The following is a 19847-nucleotide window of genomic DNA, read 5'->3' on the forward strand; positions in this document are numbered from 1 at the left end:
TCAAGGATAAAGAGAACCAGAGCTACATAATGCTAAAGGAGTTTCAAAAGTGTTTATATGAGTTATACATCCAACTACCCCATTCAGCTCTTTGGAAGAATTCCTTCAAACTGTTGTCCATGAACCAGATGCATTAGAATTCCCTGGAGTGCTTATTAAAAATGCAGACTTCTTACTCCAGACTTTCCAAAACAGAATGTGCTAAGAGTGAAGCCTGGAAATCTGTTGTAATAAGCAGTCCAGGTGATAATTTTGCATGTGCATGCTAAGGTTTGCAAATATATATATATATGTATGTGTGTGTGTATATATATATATATATGTTTTTTTAACAGGCTTATCTAATATATGTCTTCTTTTATAATACTTATTTTGAAAGAATGATGCATGGCATTTATTTTACAGCTTTCAATCATCAGTTTCTTTCTGCCTATTTGAAAGAGTTTAAAACACTGCTATCTCTAGATAAACTGGAGAGAGATTAATTTTATCTTTTTTTAGTTTAGGGTTTCTCAACCTCCACACTTGATACTCTGAGATGGATAAAATTCTTTATTGTGGGATGTATTCCTGTGCATTGTATGATGATGTAAACAGCACCCCGACCTTTATGCACGAGATGCCAGTAGCACATGCCTTCAGACGGTGACAACCAAAAATGTCCCCAGAAATCACAAAATGTCCCTTGGGGGACACAATCGTCTGCCAGTAAAGCTGAATCAATCATGAACTATTCGTTACTCAACGCATACTGTAGTCAGAACTAAATTTAATGAGTGGTTATTCAACTGGTGAGACATCATGCTTATACTTCACATACCAAAAATCTAACAACCCAATGACATGGCATTATTAATATACCCATTTTCTAGATGAAGTAAGTAAGTGATATCACTTGCCCAAGTTGTTAAGCAGCTCTAAGTAGAGGGATCTTGCTTCAAATCTAGTCTATATAATTCCAAGTTCAGTGGGTTTTGCTGCTGGGATTTACAACTAATTATGCACATAATATACAGTCAGTAATGTGTTTCAGAATTTAATTGCAAATTTAAACACTCATCTTCACAAAGTTACTTGACATCACACTATTCCTGAGATTAAAAATGTCAGTAGATTACTTTCAATGTTTATTTTCCATTCTTACCCTGAATAGTGTTTCTAATTATATAATATGTGACATTTCTAAATGCTTCCTAGTTTTAATTTTCTTAATTTGTTTAGCCATCCTTTTTATTATTAGTGGCCATTGCATTATAAAAGTGGATTGACTTTTTCTAACTATTTAAGAATATAATTCATAAAACTTTTCAGAATCTGTTTTTTTTCTAATTTTATGAAAATGATATCTAAATCAATATCCAAGTAATTAAAATTATGATTATCAAAATTCTTGACCAATATGGAAAGTCTTTACATTTTTCTTAATGTACTACAGATAGTCAAAATTGAGACAGCCACTTCATTCAACATTGATTTATGCTTTCACACTCCAAACCTCTATGAGACTATATTTAGGGTACTATGTTGAGGAGGAAAAGGGAGCCAAAATTTACAGAGCACTTACTATACTTTCTCCACCTACATTAATTCATTTAATCCTCACAACAACTCTGAGTTACACTTTCCTTTCATTTTACAAATCAGAGACTACAGACAGACTTTGTAAGAGAAAAAAGCAAGCAATAGAGCTGATATCTGAATTCCAAACTCTCTGACATGGAGAGTAAATCTCTCCATGTAAATCTAACCTCTGTAAATCTCTGCTCTTTTATCTACAAGATGCAACTTGTTGTTATTGTTGTTTAGTGGCTAAATCATGTCTGACTCTTTGGGACCCCATGGCCTGCAGCCCACCTGGCTCCTCTGTCCATGAGATTTCCCAGGCAAGATACTGGAGTGGGTTACCATTTCCTTCTCCAGGGGATCTTCCCAACCCCAGAATCAAATCTGTGTCTCCTGCATTGGCAGGCAGATTCTTTACTGCTGACCCACCAAGAGAGCCCACATGATGCAACTAGGCACCTAGAAAAAGACAAAGATGCTCTATGTGTAGTAGAAGAGCCAAAGAAAGATAACTAGCCAAAAAACAACATACACTAAAGGCCATAACAGGAGTGCACATGGAAAGCAAAGGAGGGGAAAGTCCATTCCAGCTGGCATGACAAGGAAACAAGTCCTTCAGGAGGGAACTTTAAAGTTGGGTTTTGGATATGAAAAAGGATGAAGACATTCCAAAGAGGAAATGAGTCAGCAAAGTTTCAAAACATGGAAGAGATCACATTACATATCCAAACAAAGGCAGAATTGAAAATGGCTGAACATAGTGATACACGTGAGTAGAAGAACATTAGGAGTGAGACGATGAACAGGGAAATTGTAACGAGGGTTTAAGTAGGTGTAGAGACAACAGGGAAGGCAAGAGAAGAAATCATAAGTCCATGGCATCTTGGAGATGGTCGAGTTTAGGGTGACCACAGAGGGAATGCAATTATGCCCCTGAAGTTAAGTAAACATGAAAAGCTTACTGAAATTGAGGGGGTAGGAAATGATGAAGTCAGGGAGACAGAAGGTGAGAAGCATGCAAGTAAGTTCAGATAAGAGGAAGGCTTGCAGGGGAGTAAAGTGGTCAAAGTCACTAAAGTGGGAGAGGAAAAAAAGGTGACATCAATATTGTACAGAAATTTTTGTAAGATTCTAGCTTTGCTGGTTAATAACTATGTGACTGGAAAGTTATTTAACTTCATTAGGCTTCTGATTTCTTGTCTATATAAAGGAATGTAATGGTCTAGATTATGTGTACTAGGGCCAGGCATCTGAGATTCAAAGTCCATTTCTGTCACTTACTACTTGAGTGATCTTGAACAGTGCACTTTATTCTCTATGCTCCAATCCTCATCTACAAAACAGGGATATTTATAGAACTTATGATTTATTACCAGTTAAAGACCCAGAAGAATGTCTGACATATCCTAAGCATTTAAAAGGTGTTAGGAGAAAAAATAAAATAAAAGGTGTTAGGAGTTGATCAATGATTGTATTAGTCTATCACACTTCATAGGGTTGTTGTGAGGCTAAATGAAACAATATACCTAAAAGGCTTAGACTGGTGCCTGGCACATAAAAATAAATCCATAAATGTGAGTCAGTCAGGGAGAAATAATCACAGTCAATGGTATCGTGCTAGTTGTGTGCCAGGCCCTATTCCAGATTCTCATTTTAAACTAACAACTATATTAGAGGACTACCACTACCATTCTCATTTCATGGATAAAATAACCAAGTCCCGGTGAGTTACATAAGTTGCTGAAGTCACATAGGCACTTTAAGTGGAGAACTATGTCTTATAATGACTCAGTCTGGTTGTAGATTCTAAGTACTTAACCCGTAAGCTATATTGTACTTCAATAGTGGCAGAACAGATACTAGCCCTAATAGTGCCAACAGCAGCAGATAAAATAACAAAAACTCTGAAAGACCAAAATGTTATTGAACGATGAATGATCACAGCAGTGGGGAGTGAGAGTAGAATTCTATTCTGTCCCTCCTATGGTTTGTCTGCTTATTTATTTAGTGCAGTTGACTTACAACATTATACTAGTTTCAGGTGTACAACATAGGGATTAAATATTTTATAGACTAAAATTCATGCCAAGTCATTATAAACTAATGCCTATATTTCCTGTGATGTGTTTTATATCCTTGTAACATTTAATGTATACCTAGTAGTTTGATTTGAAGTAAGTAGTTAAATAGAGAGCTCATTTGAGGAGGATTTTGTCCTTCTATGAACAAAATCTAAGCTTCAGAAAAGGAGTCAAAGAAATAGGAAAACTGAGTATGGAAAAAAAGTTCTGGAATGTAGCATAGTTTAGCACTATGATTTCTAGAGTTCCTCATGTATGAACATCACTTTAGGGAGCGTGTTCAAACACAGAGGGCTGGGCCAGAGCTTCTGATATCCTAGCTTGGCGTGGTGCCTGAGAGTTTGTATTTCTAACATGTACCATGGTGGTGTTGATGTTGCTTTTCTTGATATGAGAATAACTGATTTAGCAGTATTATGCTAGATATTCCCCCCAGCCTTCACAGAATAGACAGATCTGGGGCAAGGGAAAGGCCCAGAGAGAACAGAGCTTGTCATAGCTGAAATAAGAGCCTTACCTTTTACTATAGAGGGGAACAGCAAGGGTGAAGTGAACCCCTGGAGAAGGGAAAGGCTACCTACTCCAGTATTCTGGCCTAGAGAATTCCATGGTCTGTATAGTCCATGGGGGTCTCAAAGAGTCGGACATGACTGATTTTCACTTCACTTCACTTCATTAACCAAACTGATCGAGTGACTGCCATATTTTTCTTCAGAACATATAAACAGTAGGACATAACATTAGTTAAGAATACACGTTCTATGGTTACACTGTATGAATTCAACTTCCAACTCTAATTTCTTACTAGATCTGATCTTGTGCAGTTGTTACTACTTGAATTCTCTAAGCCTAACCTTCATTTGTTAAGTGGAGATAATGTATCTTCATACTTTAAGGGATTATCATGAAGATTAAATGAATCAATTATGAAAGGAGACAGTATCTGGTTAACAGTAAGTGGTTTATAATATCAGCTATCATGATATAGAAACTCCCTAATATTCAACAGAGTTCTCCAGAGAACTGTTATTGTCTGTCTTTTTCCTCCAGAATGTTTTTGCTCTAATTAATAATGCTATTCCTGTGACCATGGATTCAAAGTTGTCCTGTATCATCCTGAAATTCTAGAAGCTTAAAGTGCCTGAATCTTAGCTCCCATTCTGAGGGCACATAGTGTGGACTGAAATACATCAGTCTGTCAATCTGTGCCTCAACAGCCTATTTTAAATATCTGACAGGAAACAAGCAAATAAAACTGACAGTCTTCTTCAGATCAGTTTTACTTATCTTGGTATCCTCTACACACTTGCCTTCAATACCTACCCACCATACACACACACACGCACACACATACATACTTTTCTTTTCCAACTGTCTCTCTCAGATATTTCTAAAGCACTGTAGATCACTTTCAAAAGACTTAACCCAAGATCCTCCACATTATTTGTGTCTCTTGGACAACACAGTCTACGTCTTTTATTTCTTCAAATTCCTGGATGGTAGCAGAATACTTTGCATGTGGCATGTGCTTAAGAAACAATCACCAGCTCCTTTTGTATAAAGATTTTAAATCCAGGGAAATGATATCTTCCCTTCCCTCTATGTAGGTGATGACAAGTCTTTCTTCCTTGAGCCTTCTTTATCCCAATAGCCTTTAAGATCAATTGACCATTTATTTGTTCTGGAGTCTTTAATGGGCACAAGCTACTGTTCTGGGTATTCTAACAATCCTAGAAAGCTGAGTTACTCCCTAGAATAACTGCAGGATAGTAGTTCTGGACTAATAGAATTGAGAATATTCCTCTGGCTAAATCTGCACTTGAAATAGCAAGTGCGTGGCCCAGTGTGGCCTCATCCTTCAGTCTTCCAAACAACACTGTGGGATATACTAAAATCAACGGCCGTTACACTTTCTATTCAGCACATCTTCATTTCAGCTCCTGAAATGACTGTCTTTAAGCTCTGCTTTCAAAATCAAGTTAGGTGGTAATGTTTCAGAGGTGATACACTGCCCTCCTAAAGAATTTCTCTAGTTATCAGTATTTAATGTAGTTGTGCTTGTTGTATCATGCTTGACAGTCATCATGTTTGTTTGGCTTGATGTTACAAAAAAAAAGTAAAAGCATTGAACATAAAGAAGTTGAAGAAATAGTAAATAGATTGTGTACTAAGAAACGTTTACTATTCTTGTGTGTTTTATTTGCCTAGCACTAGTCTCTACTTTGACACACAACTGCATTTGAAAATAATACCCACCATCATCTGTTTTTCAAGTTTATCCTCTGATCAAAAGACTTGTCTTCCTTTTACCAGGTAGTGATCTTTGGGAAAGTTCCTCTGCTATTCTGTTCAGTTCTCTGATCAGTAACACAATGTCTTTCAATATATAAGAATGTCTGCCTGATAGAGTTGCTGTAAGGAAGAATGATGATATATAAAAAGTTTAGTTATATGTATATTTATTAATTTGTTTAATTCTAATTGCAATTGGCATCTGCCTCTTGAAATGGAGAACAAAGGCAATTATGAAGACAATTTATATTTCATATCCCCTTTCTTCCCACCTCCAATACAAATATACTGTTTGTACTATTTAGGGAGAAGAAGAAACTTTATACCTGAATGATCTACCTCACATTGATTGAAAAGCTCTTCTGATAACCATTCACCTCCCACTCCACTTTACATGATTAGAGTGTCTCTTCTGTGTTGCTACTCAGTAGAGCTGGCTTTCTATTTTCCCCCATTTTAATATAAGAGCTAGGTTTCTGGGTTCATTTTAACTATGGGTTAGGAGAAGGTTGTCCCCTACAGTATCATATAAGTTAAACAGCCATGCTACTGCTTGACTTCAGGAGCTCAAAGAAAATATTTATTTTTCAGGTTAATTTTTATAACCCTTTTGTCTTTTGAAATTCCACTATAGCTTTTTCGCAGGTGGGTTTTCAATGTCTCTCCATAGGTTAAATGTTAAACTGTAAAATGTAAATAGTAATGTATTTTATCTGAGAATATTTTAATGAATTGATGATTATAGAATAGACATTTAAGATTTTATTCAATATAATTAACCAATTACACATTTGTAAAATTAATCCAGTTTCTGATCTATAGCCTGAGTTTTCCGTTTGTTTTGTTTTTTGCTTTATAATCCATTTCAATTAAGAAACTCATGTAAGATCTGATCACATCTGCTTCCAAATAAAGGTGAATAATGTGAAGAAAAGTAAATATTATATTTTACATAAAAATATATTGTAGAAATACATTTCCCAAATAAATATATTTTCATTTTAAAATAACTTGCTTAATTTTCTGACTTGTAAATGTACATTCTCAATAATATCAAACAATATTTATATCAGTATAGGTAATATCAGGCAGTATATTTATATCAGTATTATATATAAAAACAAGCAATCAATGCAACTTCTAGCAAATTATACTAATTTTGTAGCAATGAACTAAACTAAAACATTGCTTTATCTAATAGTCAAAATATGTCATCATTAATTAGATAAATATTGATGAACTTGAAGTTCAAAGTAATAAGAGGAACCTCAACTAAAATTATATTTTATTCTGTTTAAAGCCCTTCTCCTTATAACTGGCAACTAAGGTGCTACCTAAAAAATATCCACTCCTGGTGTAAATTTTGGTGTTGTTGGGTTGAGGGAAAAAAGCAAAGAAATATGCAAAAGTAAATATAAAAAATCCTTAACTTTTCTATGCCTAGAGAACAGGATTAGAAACTAATTCATGCTCTAAATGTATCAAAGAGCATCATTAAAATATCTGTGTAATGAAATGACAGCATTTGCTTATTAAGATTGCTTTTCAAAATGATGAACTGCTTGAAAGCTACTTAAAATTGTTTTCCTCATGATTTCCTTTGCAGTAAATGACATACTAAGATGAATTCAATTTGCTTATTTTCAAGTTAAAACCTCATTTTACTTGTTTCTCCTCTGTTATACATACACACATACCCTTAAAGTGATTATATGTAAGAGAATATAATCATTTCAAACTGTAAGACAAAAAAAGAGGAAAGGTGTGCGTGTCTGTATAAGTGTGTGTGTGAGAGAGAGAGATGTTCTCTATTATAAACAGATAACCAGAACTGAGAAACATACAGTATCCCTGCTACAGAAACATCTGAAAAAGCAAATGCGGTTGGTGAAAACCAGCATCACAACCTGCCTGATGATTAACATTCAGTGTGACCCACAGTGAGTTCGCTGTGAAATTCCCAGTCATCTTCTTTTTTCTATGACCCATAGCCACAAACAACCTCACATATCAAGCCCACCCGACAAGTATTTGCCTGGAAGAGGTGACAGGAACACTGGTGACTTGTCATTTCTACAGATGATATCTATTTTCCTGCAATCAATCAATCAGTTTCCATTTGGGCAGGGGCTTGTCACTTAACAAGGATCTAGAGTTTCTCACCCCAGGTGGGGGCACTAATCCTCTTGGAGAGGATCTGTAGGAATAGACTGAGCCAGGCTGTTTAATGGATTTAATCTAATCAAATCAGGGCTCGGGTGCCTCCCTTTGTCACATCTGATGCTCCCATTCCCAAATTAAAAAAGGAATACACAAGCGCAAGCCAGCCCTCTGGGTCCCTTGGTACCTCATTATGTTGTAAAAATGACTTCATCACTCATGACAGAGAAATTAGACAGCCCCAACTGTGGCATATGGCAGCAGGAGAATCATTCTACCAGCTGCCCACCTGACTCTCCTCCCTCAAAATCATGTCCCTCCCCCAGAGGCTGCTTCTGCACTGCGTAGTAGGATGTGGCAACCGCAGCGGAAGCCAGACCTAGTAAGGGCGGGAGGAGAGGAGACTGGAAGGCCAGAGAAGCCCGTGTCAGCAAACCACGTGCAAACCCTCAGGGACCCCTCCTCCCCGATACATCTATTCATCTCCTGGAAAGGGTATTTCTTTTGTCAGAAGAAAAGAAGGCCTTTTCTGCATTGCCCCAGATACCAAACCTATAGAGCCCACAATGGGAAAATGGCTAGATGTTTGATAGGCAGCCAGATGACTGAAATAGAGATAGTCACCTCTGGCCCTAAAGGACTGGATCACTATGAACCAGCTCCCTCATAGCAAGATGGTGGCATTTTGCAGCAGGCTTTATAGTCACAGTCTGAATTATTTTCTCACCAAAAAGAATTTGTAAATGTTCCTCATTGGAAGAGGTAAGAAACCCCTGCATGCAATCAATGTTGCAATGGCTAAGTAAATGTAGAGGACAAAAGATGATAGGTGAGACAGAGAGAGAGAGTGTGGTGATGAGACTTAAGAATCTATTTCCAGTGCTTATCATAAGAAATATCTTCATTATTTTATTTTTGTGAAAGAAAATGACAGAATAGTACCAGCAAAATTATTTCTCTCTGGGCTTAAACTATGAAGGCATTGTGTTTAAAGTATCTTTGTTCCTCTTTCTGAAAATCATTCTCACAAGAGGAGTTTTCATAATCAGGCAAGCCGGAATATTTATCTAAAGTTTATGCAATTCCACTTTTATAAATGCAAATGCACATTAGTAAGCAGTTCTATAATCCATACATTAGAATTTGCTAATTTTTAAGTATAAATCCTCTCTTCTTTATAGCAGTAGTACACGCTAGGCTGTATCAATTAAAGTTGCAAGCAAGAACCTCTTTCTTCTAGACAAAGGGTCTAAACTATCGCAGTCATGCTCAAATCTCTACAATCTTCTAGAAGCTTAAATTGCCAAAGGGCTGGATCAGTAGAAAAAGTTCCAAATACCAGGTTTTTTTCCTCCAGAAAAATCACACTATTTGTCTAAGTCGTTATCAACTTTGGATTTTGCCTTTTGCAGGGAAAAGAACAGAATCACTTGTGTTATGGCTAAATCATTTGGGAGCCAGTACACACACACGCAAATACAGTATGTTTCTCCTGCCACAAAAATCTAAGAATCCCTAGGGACTGCTAAAGGCTTCTCTCTCTAATTCATGGATTTCTGTCCTGGATTTAGGGCATGATAGATTGTAGGCATTCATTCAGAGAGTAGAGGGCTCAACTTGCTACTGAAAGTCAATTTTGTGATAAACCATATAATATGTCAACTTTCAATGTAGAGAGAGGTTGTGGTCATGTATTACTGGACACCTGAGTTTTAGTCACAATCTCTTTGTGACTTTGAACAAGTCACCACCTCCCTGATTTTCTATTTCCTTGACCAATGGATAAAATGAGAGGATCAAATGAGTTGAACCCTCAGTTCAGTTCAGTTCAGTCGCTCAGTCGTGTCTGACTCTTTGTGACCCCATGAACAGCAGCATGCCAGTCTTCCCTGTCCATCACCAACTCCCAGAGCCTACTCAAACTCATGTCCATCACATCGGTGAAGGCATCCAACCACCTCATCCTCTGTCATCCCCTTCTCCTCCTGCCTGAAATCTTTCCCAGCATCAGGGTCTTTTCCAATGAGTCAGTTCTTTGCATCTGGTGGCCAAAGTATTGGAGTTTCAACTTCAGCATCAGTCCTTCCAATGAATATTCAGGACTGATTTCCTTTAGGATGGACTGGTTGGATCTCCTTGCAGTCCAAGGGACTCTCAAGAGTCTTCTCTAACACCATAATTCAAAAGCATCAATTCTTTGGCACTCAGCTTTCTTTATAGTCCAACTGTCACATCCTTACATGACCACTGGAAAAACCATAGCTTTGACTAGATGAACCTGTCTCTAAAGTACTGTCTCTGCTTTTTAATATGCTGTCTAGGTTGGTCATAGCTTTTCTTCCAAGGAGCAAGTGTCTTTTAATTTCATGGCTGCAGTCATAATCTGCAGTAATTTTGGAGCCCAAAAAAATAAAGTCTCTCATTGTTTCCCCATCTATTTGCCATGAAGTGATGGAACCAGATGCCATGATCTTAGTTTTCTGAATGTTGAGTTTTAAGCCAACTTTTTCACTCTCCTCTTTCATTTTCATCAAGAGGCTCTTTAGTTCTTCTTCACTTTCTGTTCTTCCTGTTATTGGGAGTTCACTATATGCTATAGATACATGTAATGGTCAGTTTGTTATCTGAATAAAGAACTGTTTTCCCTTTAGCAAAAGTCAAGTTAGAAACCCAAGAATATCTGAAAAGATAAAATGTTCCACTAGGAACTGAACTCTCTTTGAATAAAGAATAGGGGTGTGGGAAATAATCTTTAATTTTCATCAGAGAAGTCTAACCTCAAACATATGGATTTCTCTAAGTGTATTTATAATGCCTGGCTAGAATTCAAAAAGATTCCATATACTGAAATTCTACAACCCTTACACTGGTGGCTAAAAGTATTTTTTAAGACAGCTGTTTACAAGCCTTTACCTGAGACTTATGGCCCTTTCAGCAAACAATAATTTTAACTATAAATAATGTGTATGGGAAAATAATTTTAAAGGCAGAAATATGAGAAAAGAGCTATTTTTATCACAAGACAAATAATCTTCTTGCATTACTAATTCTTAAGGCAAATTTAAACACAAATGATACTGAATGATCAGGGCTTTTTTCTTTCATTTTTTTCTGAATATAAAATGCTATGAGAAATAAATAACAGTCAACAATTATTGAGTACCAGGCATGCTTAAGAATTTTACACATATTCTCTTATTTAGCTGTCATGATACTTCTACCAGGTAAATAGTTTAACTAACTCCTTTTACAGAAATACAAACCAAGGCTCAGAGAGCTTAAATAATGTTTCATGCCATTTGGTTATTAAGTAGTACATTCAGGAGTCTGAACATAAACCTATTGGCTTTAGAATCTATAGCTAAAGTACAAAACACTTTGTTGAGATGTTTATTTCATTTGCTCAACAAGTATCTATCATGAGCCAGGCTCTTTGAGATGCTAGAGATATAGTGGTGTTAATACACGACAAAACTTCTTGCACTCACGGAGCTTACATTTTATTGTAGAAAAGCAGCTATTTCTTAGTCATAGGTCACTAAGAAAAATACTGGTAAAGATAGCTGGCAGTAGTGCTACCTAAAAAATAAAAGCAGAGTTGGGAAATCAGGAGGCCAGGAGCAGAATAGGGAATGTTTTTAAATGGAGTTTAAATAATATTTCCACCTAGACAGAGGCAAGAATAGTCTTTGTGAATACAACATCATCCACTAAAAACATAATGTTGACCAAACTTTCTTTGATAAATCTGACCTTCTTTGGTTATGCCTTTGCAAAAATTTTGTTGTTTCTTCCATTAAGTCATTGACCAGGCTCCTCATCACTCTCTAAATGCAAGATCAAGATAGTTTTTAGTAATTTCACATTTGCATTTGAGTTACCATAAGCCCTACGGTCTTATTGTTTAAAGACAAAATTGATTTCCCCCCAGTACTTTTTAATCACTGTATTAAATATCTTCTCAGCGAAAAATAGTACAGATTTTGTAAGAAATCTTCCTTTGATTCCCCACTTTAAAGCCCTCTGTAGAGGGAGTTGACTAAATTCTCCTGTCCAGGGTGTGCAATAGCCCTTTAAGGAAAGGTAAAGAAAATAATGATTCAGGAGCTTTCCTGGAGACCCAGTTTCCTTCCCCCCACAACTCCCCTATCTCCTCTTCTCATTGAGCAGGAAAACAAGAATACTGAGAATTAGACCAGAAAAAGAACCAAGAAATCTGTATTCTGACCAAGAGTGGGGCTGTTTTTGCTTAATTCATAAAATGGAGAAGCCAAATCACTGTTGTTTGTTTTTCATTGAGAAATGTGCCAGGAGGTGTAACCAGAAGCCCTTCTCTCTAGGGGAGCTGTCTCCACAGGAGTCAGTTCCTCTATTCCAGTTCCACCCACAACAGTGATGGCAAACACTTCCAAAGAGAGCTTTTTTTACACCAAGAGGGAAAGGACTCTGTCCCCAGCATCCCACTCAAGGGAAAGCTTGTTCTATTATTAAATGGTCTGTAGGGAAGGCAGAATGGGTGCACAATGCTTGTAGGTGGAAAATTGGTCTTGCTGTGTTGCTTTTGCTGTTTTGAAAATGGAAACATATATCTTTCAAGCCAATTTAAAAAATTTCTAAAACTTTATGTTAAAAAAAAGTCTTCTAAGATAAAATTCTATGTAGCATGTACAGGACTAATTGGACATTTACCAAACTAGTCAATCAAAGTGTTTCTGGGTGATTAAGTTATGTATGAATTTTATTGTCCTTTCTTTCTAGTATACTTTTTCTATTTGATATGTAACACTTTATAATCAGAAAAGGAAATGTTATACATTTTTAAACCTGTTTTCACAAGAGGCTTCCAGTGTATATTTCTCATTGTATGCTTTTAATAATATTTTTAAAAATATTAAAAATAAAGCAGATAATCAAAATCTTAAAAAGTGAACAGGTTCACTTTCTTCTCTGTTCACAATATTTTACAATGAATTTTGACTTTGTTTTCTCAGCCTTGGAGAACACAAAGCATTGTATATGAAAATATATATGTTTCTCTCTCCTAAATATCTACTTAAAGATAATGTGGTTTTGGATCGAAATAAAAATTCTAAGCTTCAGGACATCTTCTCTTGAGGAAAATCTTCAAATAAATTAGAACCTGAGTCAGCACCAGTCTTTTCTTTACTAGACAGGACACAAGTGATAGCAATAAGCTTGCATTTTTTTTAACCTAGAAAAACCTGTTTACTGACCTCCCGGTGTTAGAAAGAGTGAAAGCTAAAGCATCCCTGATGTTTTTTCCTGGCAGGAAAATGTTAGCATTTTAACATTTGGCAAGCTGAAGGTTTTGACTCTGAAAAAAACTTAAAGGCATAGCCATTATATTTTTATTTCACCTTTTATTGAGTTTCCTTTTTTTTTTTGGGCAATTGACGCATGGTTTTCCACTGAAGTGAAAAATATTTTATATATGTATGTTTGGGGTATCTTTCTGGGAAGTTTATTTTGTTTTGGAAAATACTTTTAGGAAAAAAGTCTTGGCACTGCATTAGGGATAGAAAAGTCAAAATGTAACATATTTATTGCCAGTAATATTTAAGAAAATATTCCTTTAAATTTTCTGCCTATGTCAATACATCCATCCATAAAATAGGGTTCTCTACACAGTTAACAATTTTCAGTTTAAACTGATACCATTTTTAAAAGTTTTTTTTTTTTTTTTTTTATCCTGTTGGGCCTGAGTGTTAGCCATCACAATGTTAGGGTAAAGACAGTATTCAAGAGGCATTATTTCTAGTCTATTGCACTCTCTTCTTAACATTTTTGAGGACAAACATCCTCACCCTAGGGGCATTAAGCCTAAAATAAATTCCCAAGAATCTCTCCCTAGGCCTTGAAGATGACTGAGAAATTTGGGGCAGGAAAACTCCTCTCCTGAATGGGACAGTAGGTAACAAAAGCCAGGGAAGGGGGTTGGGAGATGTCCCTGAGGGATGAGAGACCAGTTTAGGGAAGCAGAGAGGAGATCAAGACCAGAGAGGTGCCCAGTTCTAGATTACTTCCCAGGAAAACTTAACCTTTGGTGGGGAGGGAGAGAGGTGAAGTCCTAGGTATAGGCTCTGAAAGAAGACCCCAAATCTTTATTTGGGGTCTCTATGCAGCAAATGGACTTCCCTGTTGGTTCAGAGGGTAAAGAATCTGCCTGCAATATGAGAGACCCGGGTTCCATCCCTGGGTTGGGAAGATCCCTGGAGAAGGGGATGGCAATCCATTCCAGAATTCTTGCCTGGGAAATGCCGTGGATGGAGAAGCCTAGCGGGCTAACCCCATGGAGTTGCAAGAGTCCGACAAGACTTGGCGACTAAACCACCAACCACTATGCAACAATGCCAGGAAATGCCAGGGCATCTCTTCTTTCTCAGCTTAACACTTAGATCTAAGGAGTACTTAGTTTTGTCTATCATTATGCACACAATGAAGCAAATGAAGCTCTTTCTCACCGTCGGAGGGCCAGGCTATGCTCCTTGACACCCCCACCCCATCAGTCGTGCCTCGCATTTCCGGGTGCCTCTGCAGGTGCCGGCGGGGGCACTCTTGAGGGCTGGCGCTAGGACCCCGGCCGCCGTCACCGCTGCAGCCAGGCTGGAGGCCGCTGGACGCAGCTGAGCGCCTTCCCCACCCCGCCCCTACTCCGCCGAGCTCATTAACAGGTGGAATCGCACCCGGGGAGCCTGAAATCCCGCCTGGCTCCATAGAAACAAATCCGGCAGACCCGGAGCACCATCTGGGCGGGCTTTCGATGCGCCCTGCCGGGAGGTCACGGAGCCGTGGTACCCGAGGGATGCGCGGAGCGGCGCGCAGTGACGCCCCCATCCTTTGTGCACCGGGCGGCACCGTCTCCGCGGCCCGGCTCCCCGGCCGGCCTCAGCACCTATCAGGCCTCGGGGCACGTCGACCATTTCACCAGAAGCCGGTTACGCCCGCGCTGGGAGGGGGCGGCGGTAACCTGCACCCACATCCTTGAGGGCGCCTTATTCTGGAAGGAGGCACCGTGTTCCAGCCCCGAGCGTGGATTCCAGAGGACTAGGAGACCTCGTCCAGGAGTTCCCCAGTCCCGCGGAGCTGTCGCCCCGGCCCCCAGCTTCCGCTGCCCCTCGGGGGGTGTAAGTCCCACCTCTCTGCGCCCACGTCGGGCCCCGGAGCTTTACCTGTTGGCTGCCAGCCGAGAAGCGATGTAGCCGCCCGGAATCTGGGTGATGATATAGCCCCAAAAGAAAGAACCGTGGATCATTCCTACGGTTTCCGGGTCCCAGTTGAACTTGGCTTTCTATGGGAGTAGGGAAAAAACAAACAGGTGGAGGAAGATCGTTTAGTCAGGGCTTTGGGCTGGAAATTCACGATCAGTAGTTCTCCGCCGAAAGGCCCTCGCCGCCCGAGGTACTCCCTGACTTCTGGTCGTGGGGATGGCTTAATGTTCGTTTCCTAACAAAATTAAATCTATACCTTCTTAAAGAGAAGAAACGCCTCTTTTCACTGAAAAACCGTGCTCGTTTGAAATGGATTAATAGCGAAGCTGGGCGCCTTGACTTTGCTCCCCGACGACTGCCTGGCAGGTCGGATCGCCTCTATGAACGACGAGCCGGCAGGGCTTGAGTTTGGGAAATGAGGACTCTCCGCGAGGAGATGCTGTTCGCTGGCGGGGGACACAGACACCTGGCCGGGGTCCATGTAGCCGAGGCCGACCTGTTCGGCTGCAGCGGTGGAATCGCTGGGAGAATGGAACCCAACTGGGAAGAGGCTGGGGAAGAGGGTGTGGGGAGCTTGGGATGGAACGCGCGGAAGTCGGAGGAGCTAGTGGGAAGGATGGTGGGGATCCCTGCAAAGTGGGGATGGGCCTGGGCCAGAAAGATTCAGAAAATCCAGGGAAACAGGGGGAGTCAGTGGAGACGGAGGTGGCGCTCAGGGGTAATCTGAAGAGCAGGAGAGGGGTGTGTCTGAAGGTCCGGGCCTAACTCCGCCCTCGCCAGCGTGACTTGCCATCCGAGGTGAACCTTGCAGTAACCTGGGGCTAACTATCCGCACGGAAAGATGAAAGAGGCCTTATTCGGTGTGGGAAACTGGAGACCCTTTTTCTGCCCCTTTGAATAAAATTCTGAAACCAAACGCCCTTCGCAGGATCTCCAAGAATAACCCAGGGCCCATCAGCTCTCACAGTATCCCATCCACAGCCCATCCCGAATTTATCATCCCAACCCCCAGCCCTTGCTCTGCCCGACTTAAATTCGCTCAGGTCTCCTTACAGGAAGTCTCCGGACCCGCGGGCTTCTGTGACCTTGACTTTGACCTCTTCCCACCCTCTCTTTAGGCACCACTCAACGCACAGCGTAAGATTGCGGGCGGGCGGGACTGGATTCCCGTTGACCTGAGCCTGTCAAGCTCCTCTTTGTCCGCCAGTCAGGGCGGCTCCTAAAGACCTCTCGGCTAAAACTGTCGATATGTGTGCACAGTTGCTTTGATTTGTTTTTCGGTTTTGTTTCATTGTGAGGATTAAGAATGTTGGGCGAGAATTGCAGGGAGTGGGGGGAAATAATAACTGATCTGCTGCTCTATTCCTCCGGTAAAAGAAAAATAGTTCGATTTAGATTTTGCGGACGGTATTGAGAATCAACTCCTTGTATGAAATCTCTATCCTCAAAAAACTATTGAGCTAGGTACTATTTTCCACATTGCTGGGGAGAAAAAGAAGACCCACAGAACAGAAGCGGCGTGCTCCAACGTGAACAGGGATCGATAACATTGCCTCGGCCCCATCTAGAAGGGCAGGGCTAGAGGGGGCCTTGAAGGGGCAACCACGCCCTCCGCATTCGGCGGGGAGAGCGAGGCTCAAACAGGTGAAGTGGGTCTGCGACCCCCCCGGGCCAGCCGTCGCGTACCTCCTTGATGACCTTGCCCCCGCGGTGGATGGTGCTGTTGTTGACCATGTCCACGATGGCCACGCCCAGGTTGCAGCGGATGCCGAAGGAGATGCAGAAGCCCAGGCCGCTCATGATGGCGATGATGTAGCGACGCGGCAGGCCAAAGCACGTGCAGTCACACAGGGGCGCCTTCTTCTCAGGCACCTCCAGGGGCTTCCCATCCTCCGTCAGCTCGATGGTCTCCCCGGCGTCCTGCTTCTTCTCCAGCACCCTGCGCGGCACAGCGTGGGGAGGCAAGGGCCCGGGGGGTTAGGCACCCCCTGACGCCTGGACCATTCCCAGCTCCCGGAACCCGTCAGATCTGGGGGCGGGGGACCCTGACCGCCTTCCCCATCCTCAGGAGTTAGGGAGCTGGGGCCACACCAGACTTCAGGGACTCGCGGGCTCCCTCCCCGCGGCCACATCTCTTAAACTTTCAATATTTTATCATCTGGCAGCCAATCCCCCTTCCCTCGGGGATTCACCCCACAGTGCCTTGATTCATTCACACCCACCGCCTGGGCCTGACTTTCAGGGTCTGCAGTTTGGAAAGGAAGGGTGACCCGATCGGCGTCTTCTCAGCACCTGTGTGGACGCCTCCCAACCGCAGCGCTCTACCCGAGTCTCTTTCCTAAGGCCTCCAGTCTCCCGAGGGCTGCTCGGCGGCGGCGGGCCCAGGCACACTCCTGCACCCGCGTACCCCTTCCTTTCTGGCTAAGTTAAACCCCCCCGGACGGAAGACGCCGGGATGCCGTCCCCGGCTGAGCCCGGGAGCCCCCGGGGACCAAGGCCTGTCCCGTCCAGCGCCCACGCGGAGGTCTGCGAACCCTCCGGGAGCGTCACACCCTCTCCCTTCCCGTTCCTCTAACCCCAGGATGCCAGTTCAACGTTTACTCTCCTGTGACACAGCTTACTCTTTTCCCTCTTTTTACTCGAGTTTGAAACAAAGGCCTCCGCTGCATATGGCCGACACCAAAGCTTCCTACTGCCAGAACATGAATAATTAATTATTCACAATCTTGCGTCATTACTATCTCAGTTACAAACACCGAAAAATGTCCTGGGCCCGTTTCTGAAGACAATGCGATTCCCAGATACACGAACGCGCCCCCAAATCAACTCTGGGAAGATGTCCCACATCAAGATAGAAGATACCAGATTTATGTTTCTGTTTGTGTTTTGTTTTTTTTTTAACTTGTATAGTGTTTCACAAGATTTCACCCCTCTGATCCAATCGCTTTGGGCTTTGTCCTTGGGGGAAGGGGAAAGTAGAGTGATGGAATGGTTTAACTAGAAGCTGGTAGTGCTGTTCTGGTCCACAGTATATCCGTGAAATTTCTATTAAAAAGAAGAGGAATGTGAAGGGTAACACATCGTGAACCTTTGAGATGGATATTTAAACAAAGAACCTCTCTGTTTACAATTTGCGGATGTTTTCCAATCCACCATGTATCTTGCCACACAGAATCGTTTTCATACACACAGGGAAAGCAAAAAATAGATCAATTTCAAGAATACCTAGCTTGGGAGAGAGCTGTCAAGCAATTTGAAGCTACCAGGAAAAAAAGAGTCAGACTTGCAAATTCTACAAAATATAAACTGGGGACTAGATCATAAAGCTATCTGCAGCTATGTTAGTACTTATTCCTAAAGTCTAATTCCAGCATTAGAGCATATGGCAATGTATTTATTCTAGGAGAGTAAAATTCCATTAATGAGATCTTTTTTTTTTCACATTGGCTTCATATGCTCATATATGCAAAGTTAAACTCTGCACCTGAACTCCCCACTGATGGCGGTTGGGCTGGGAAAGAATAGCTCTTTCCAGGGCATCCGTGGAACTGCAGGGCCCTTGCAGTATTTACTGCCGCATAGGTGCATGATGGTGCCTACAAGAAGCCCACCAGAGCTGGAAAGATTGGGAAAACTGGGACGTGCATTGGTCATTTTCTTTACATTTCCAAAGGCTTCAATTTACCAAGTTTGAAGATTAGCACTCTCTTAGAATCGTTTCTCCTTTTGTTTCTGCCCTTTCTTCTTGATTTTGCTCCTATTATTAAGAAAAGGTGCATTTGTGTCATATTCTTGAACAGATTTAAAGTTGTAGAATTTATAGAATAACTAGTACAGTGACTACAGAGAGGATTTAAAATTTTAAATCGTTTCTAATACTTCCAAAGTCATTTGGCTGGTTATTATTATGGCTCTTCTTAAAAGCACTGTGATATTTCCCACACAAGAAATAGACATCTAAGAGAGGTCAAATAATTAAAAATACATATACATTGTTTCAGATTTAAAAAGAGGAACTGCTTCCACTATCAATTATTGATATATTTTGATTCTTCCTTCAGTACAGAAGGAAGATTCCACTGGGGGATTCTTTACTCAAGTGGTTTTGAAACTAAGACCCAGCTTTCTTTCTGCCACTACTCTTCAGAATTTTATTAATTTTTTAAGGTGGTTGTGTTCTTTATTCCTTTTTCTGCATTAAAGGAATTTAATTTGGTGTCACTATAAGCAACAAAAGAAAGGCTCTTTGAACAGGTGCAGGTCATTTCTCAATTGTAAAAAGGATAAATCCTCAGTAGGAAAGGATGAGAATCTGCAGGTACCAAAACAAAAATCACACACACATCCACACAAACAGCAGACAAGTTAATTTAGTGCAACATTCCTGAATTAATAAGTAGGTTTCCAGAGCAGCCTCACTTCAGCAATGAGCAAAAAGAAAGATTTTTCGATCATATTACAATCTCTAAGCAACCAGGGTTTAAGGAAATAGCTCTGCAGATTTTTTTCATGCTGAGTCCCA

General features: G+C 40.7%; 1 protein-coding gene across 1 annotated transcript in view; it reads right to left on the bottom strand.

The window, feature by feature from the left end:
- SLC17A6 (solute carrier family 17 member 6) overlaps positions 1–19847 on the bottom strand; it is a 40141-nt gene that overhangs the window by 20005 nt on the left and 289 nt on the right. Inside the window, exons 2-3 of the mRNA XM_043451945.1 lie at positions 17012–17264; positions 15287–15405 (exon numbers count right to left, since the gene is read on the bottom strand). Coding sequence (XP_043307880.1) covers positions 15287–15405; positions 17012–17264 — 372 coding nt within the window. The remainder of the gene's footprint in view (positions 1–15286; positions 15406–17011; positions 17265–19847) is intronic.

The sequence above is a fragment of the Cervus canadensis genome, chromosome 29 (genome assembly GCF_019320065.1).
Source record: "Cervus canadensis isolate Bull #8, Minnesota chromosome 29, ASM1932006v1, whole genome shotgun sequence".
NCBI lineage: Eukaryota > Metazoa > Chordata > Mammalia > Artiodactyla > Cervidae > Cervus > Cervus canadensis.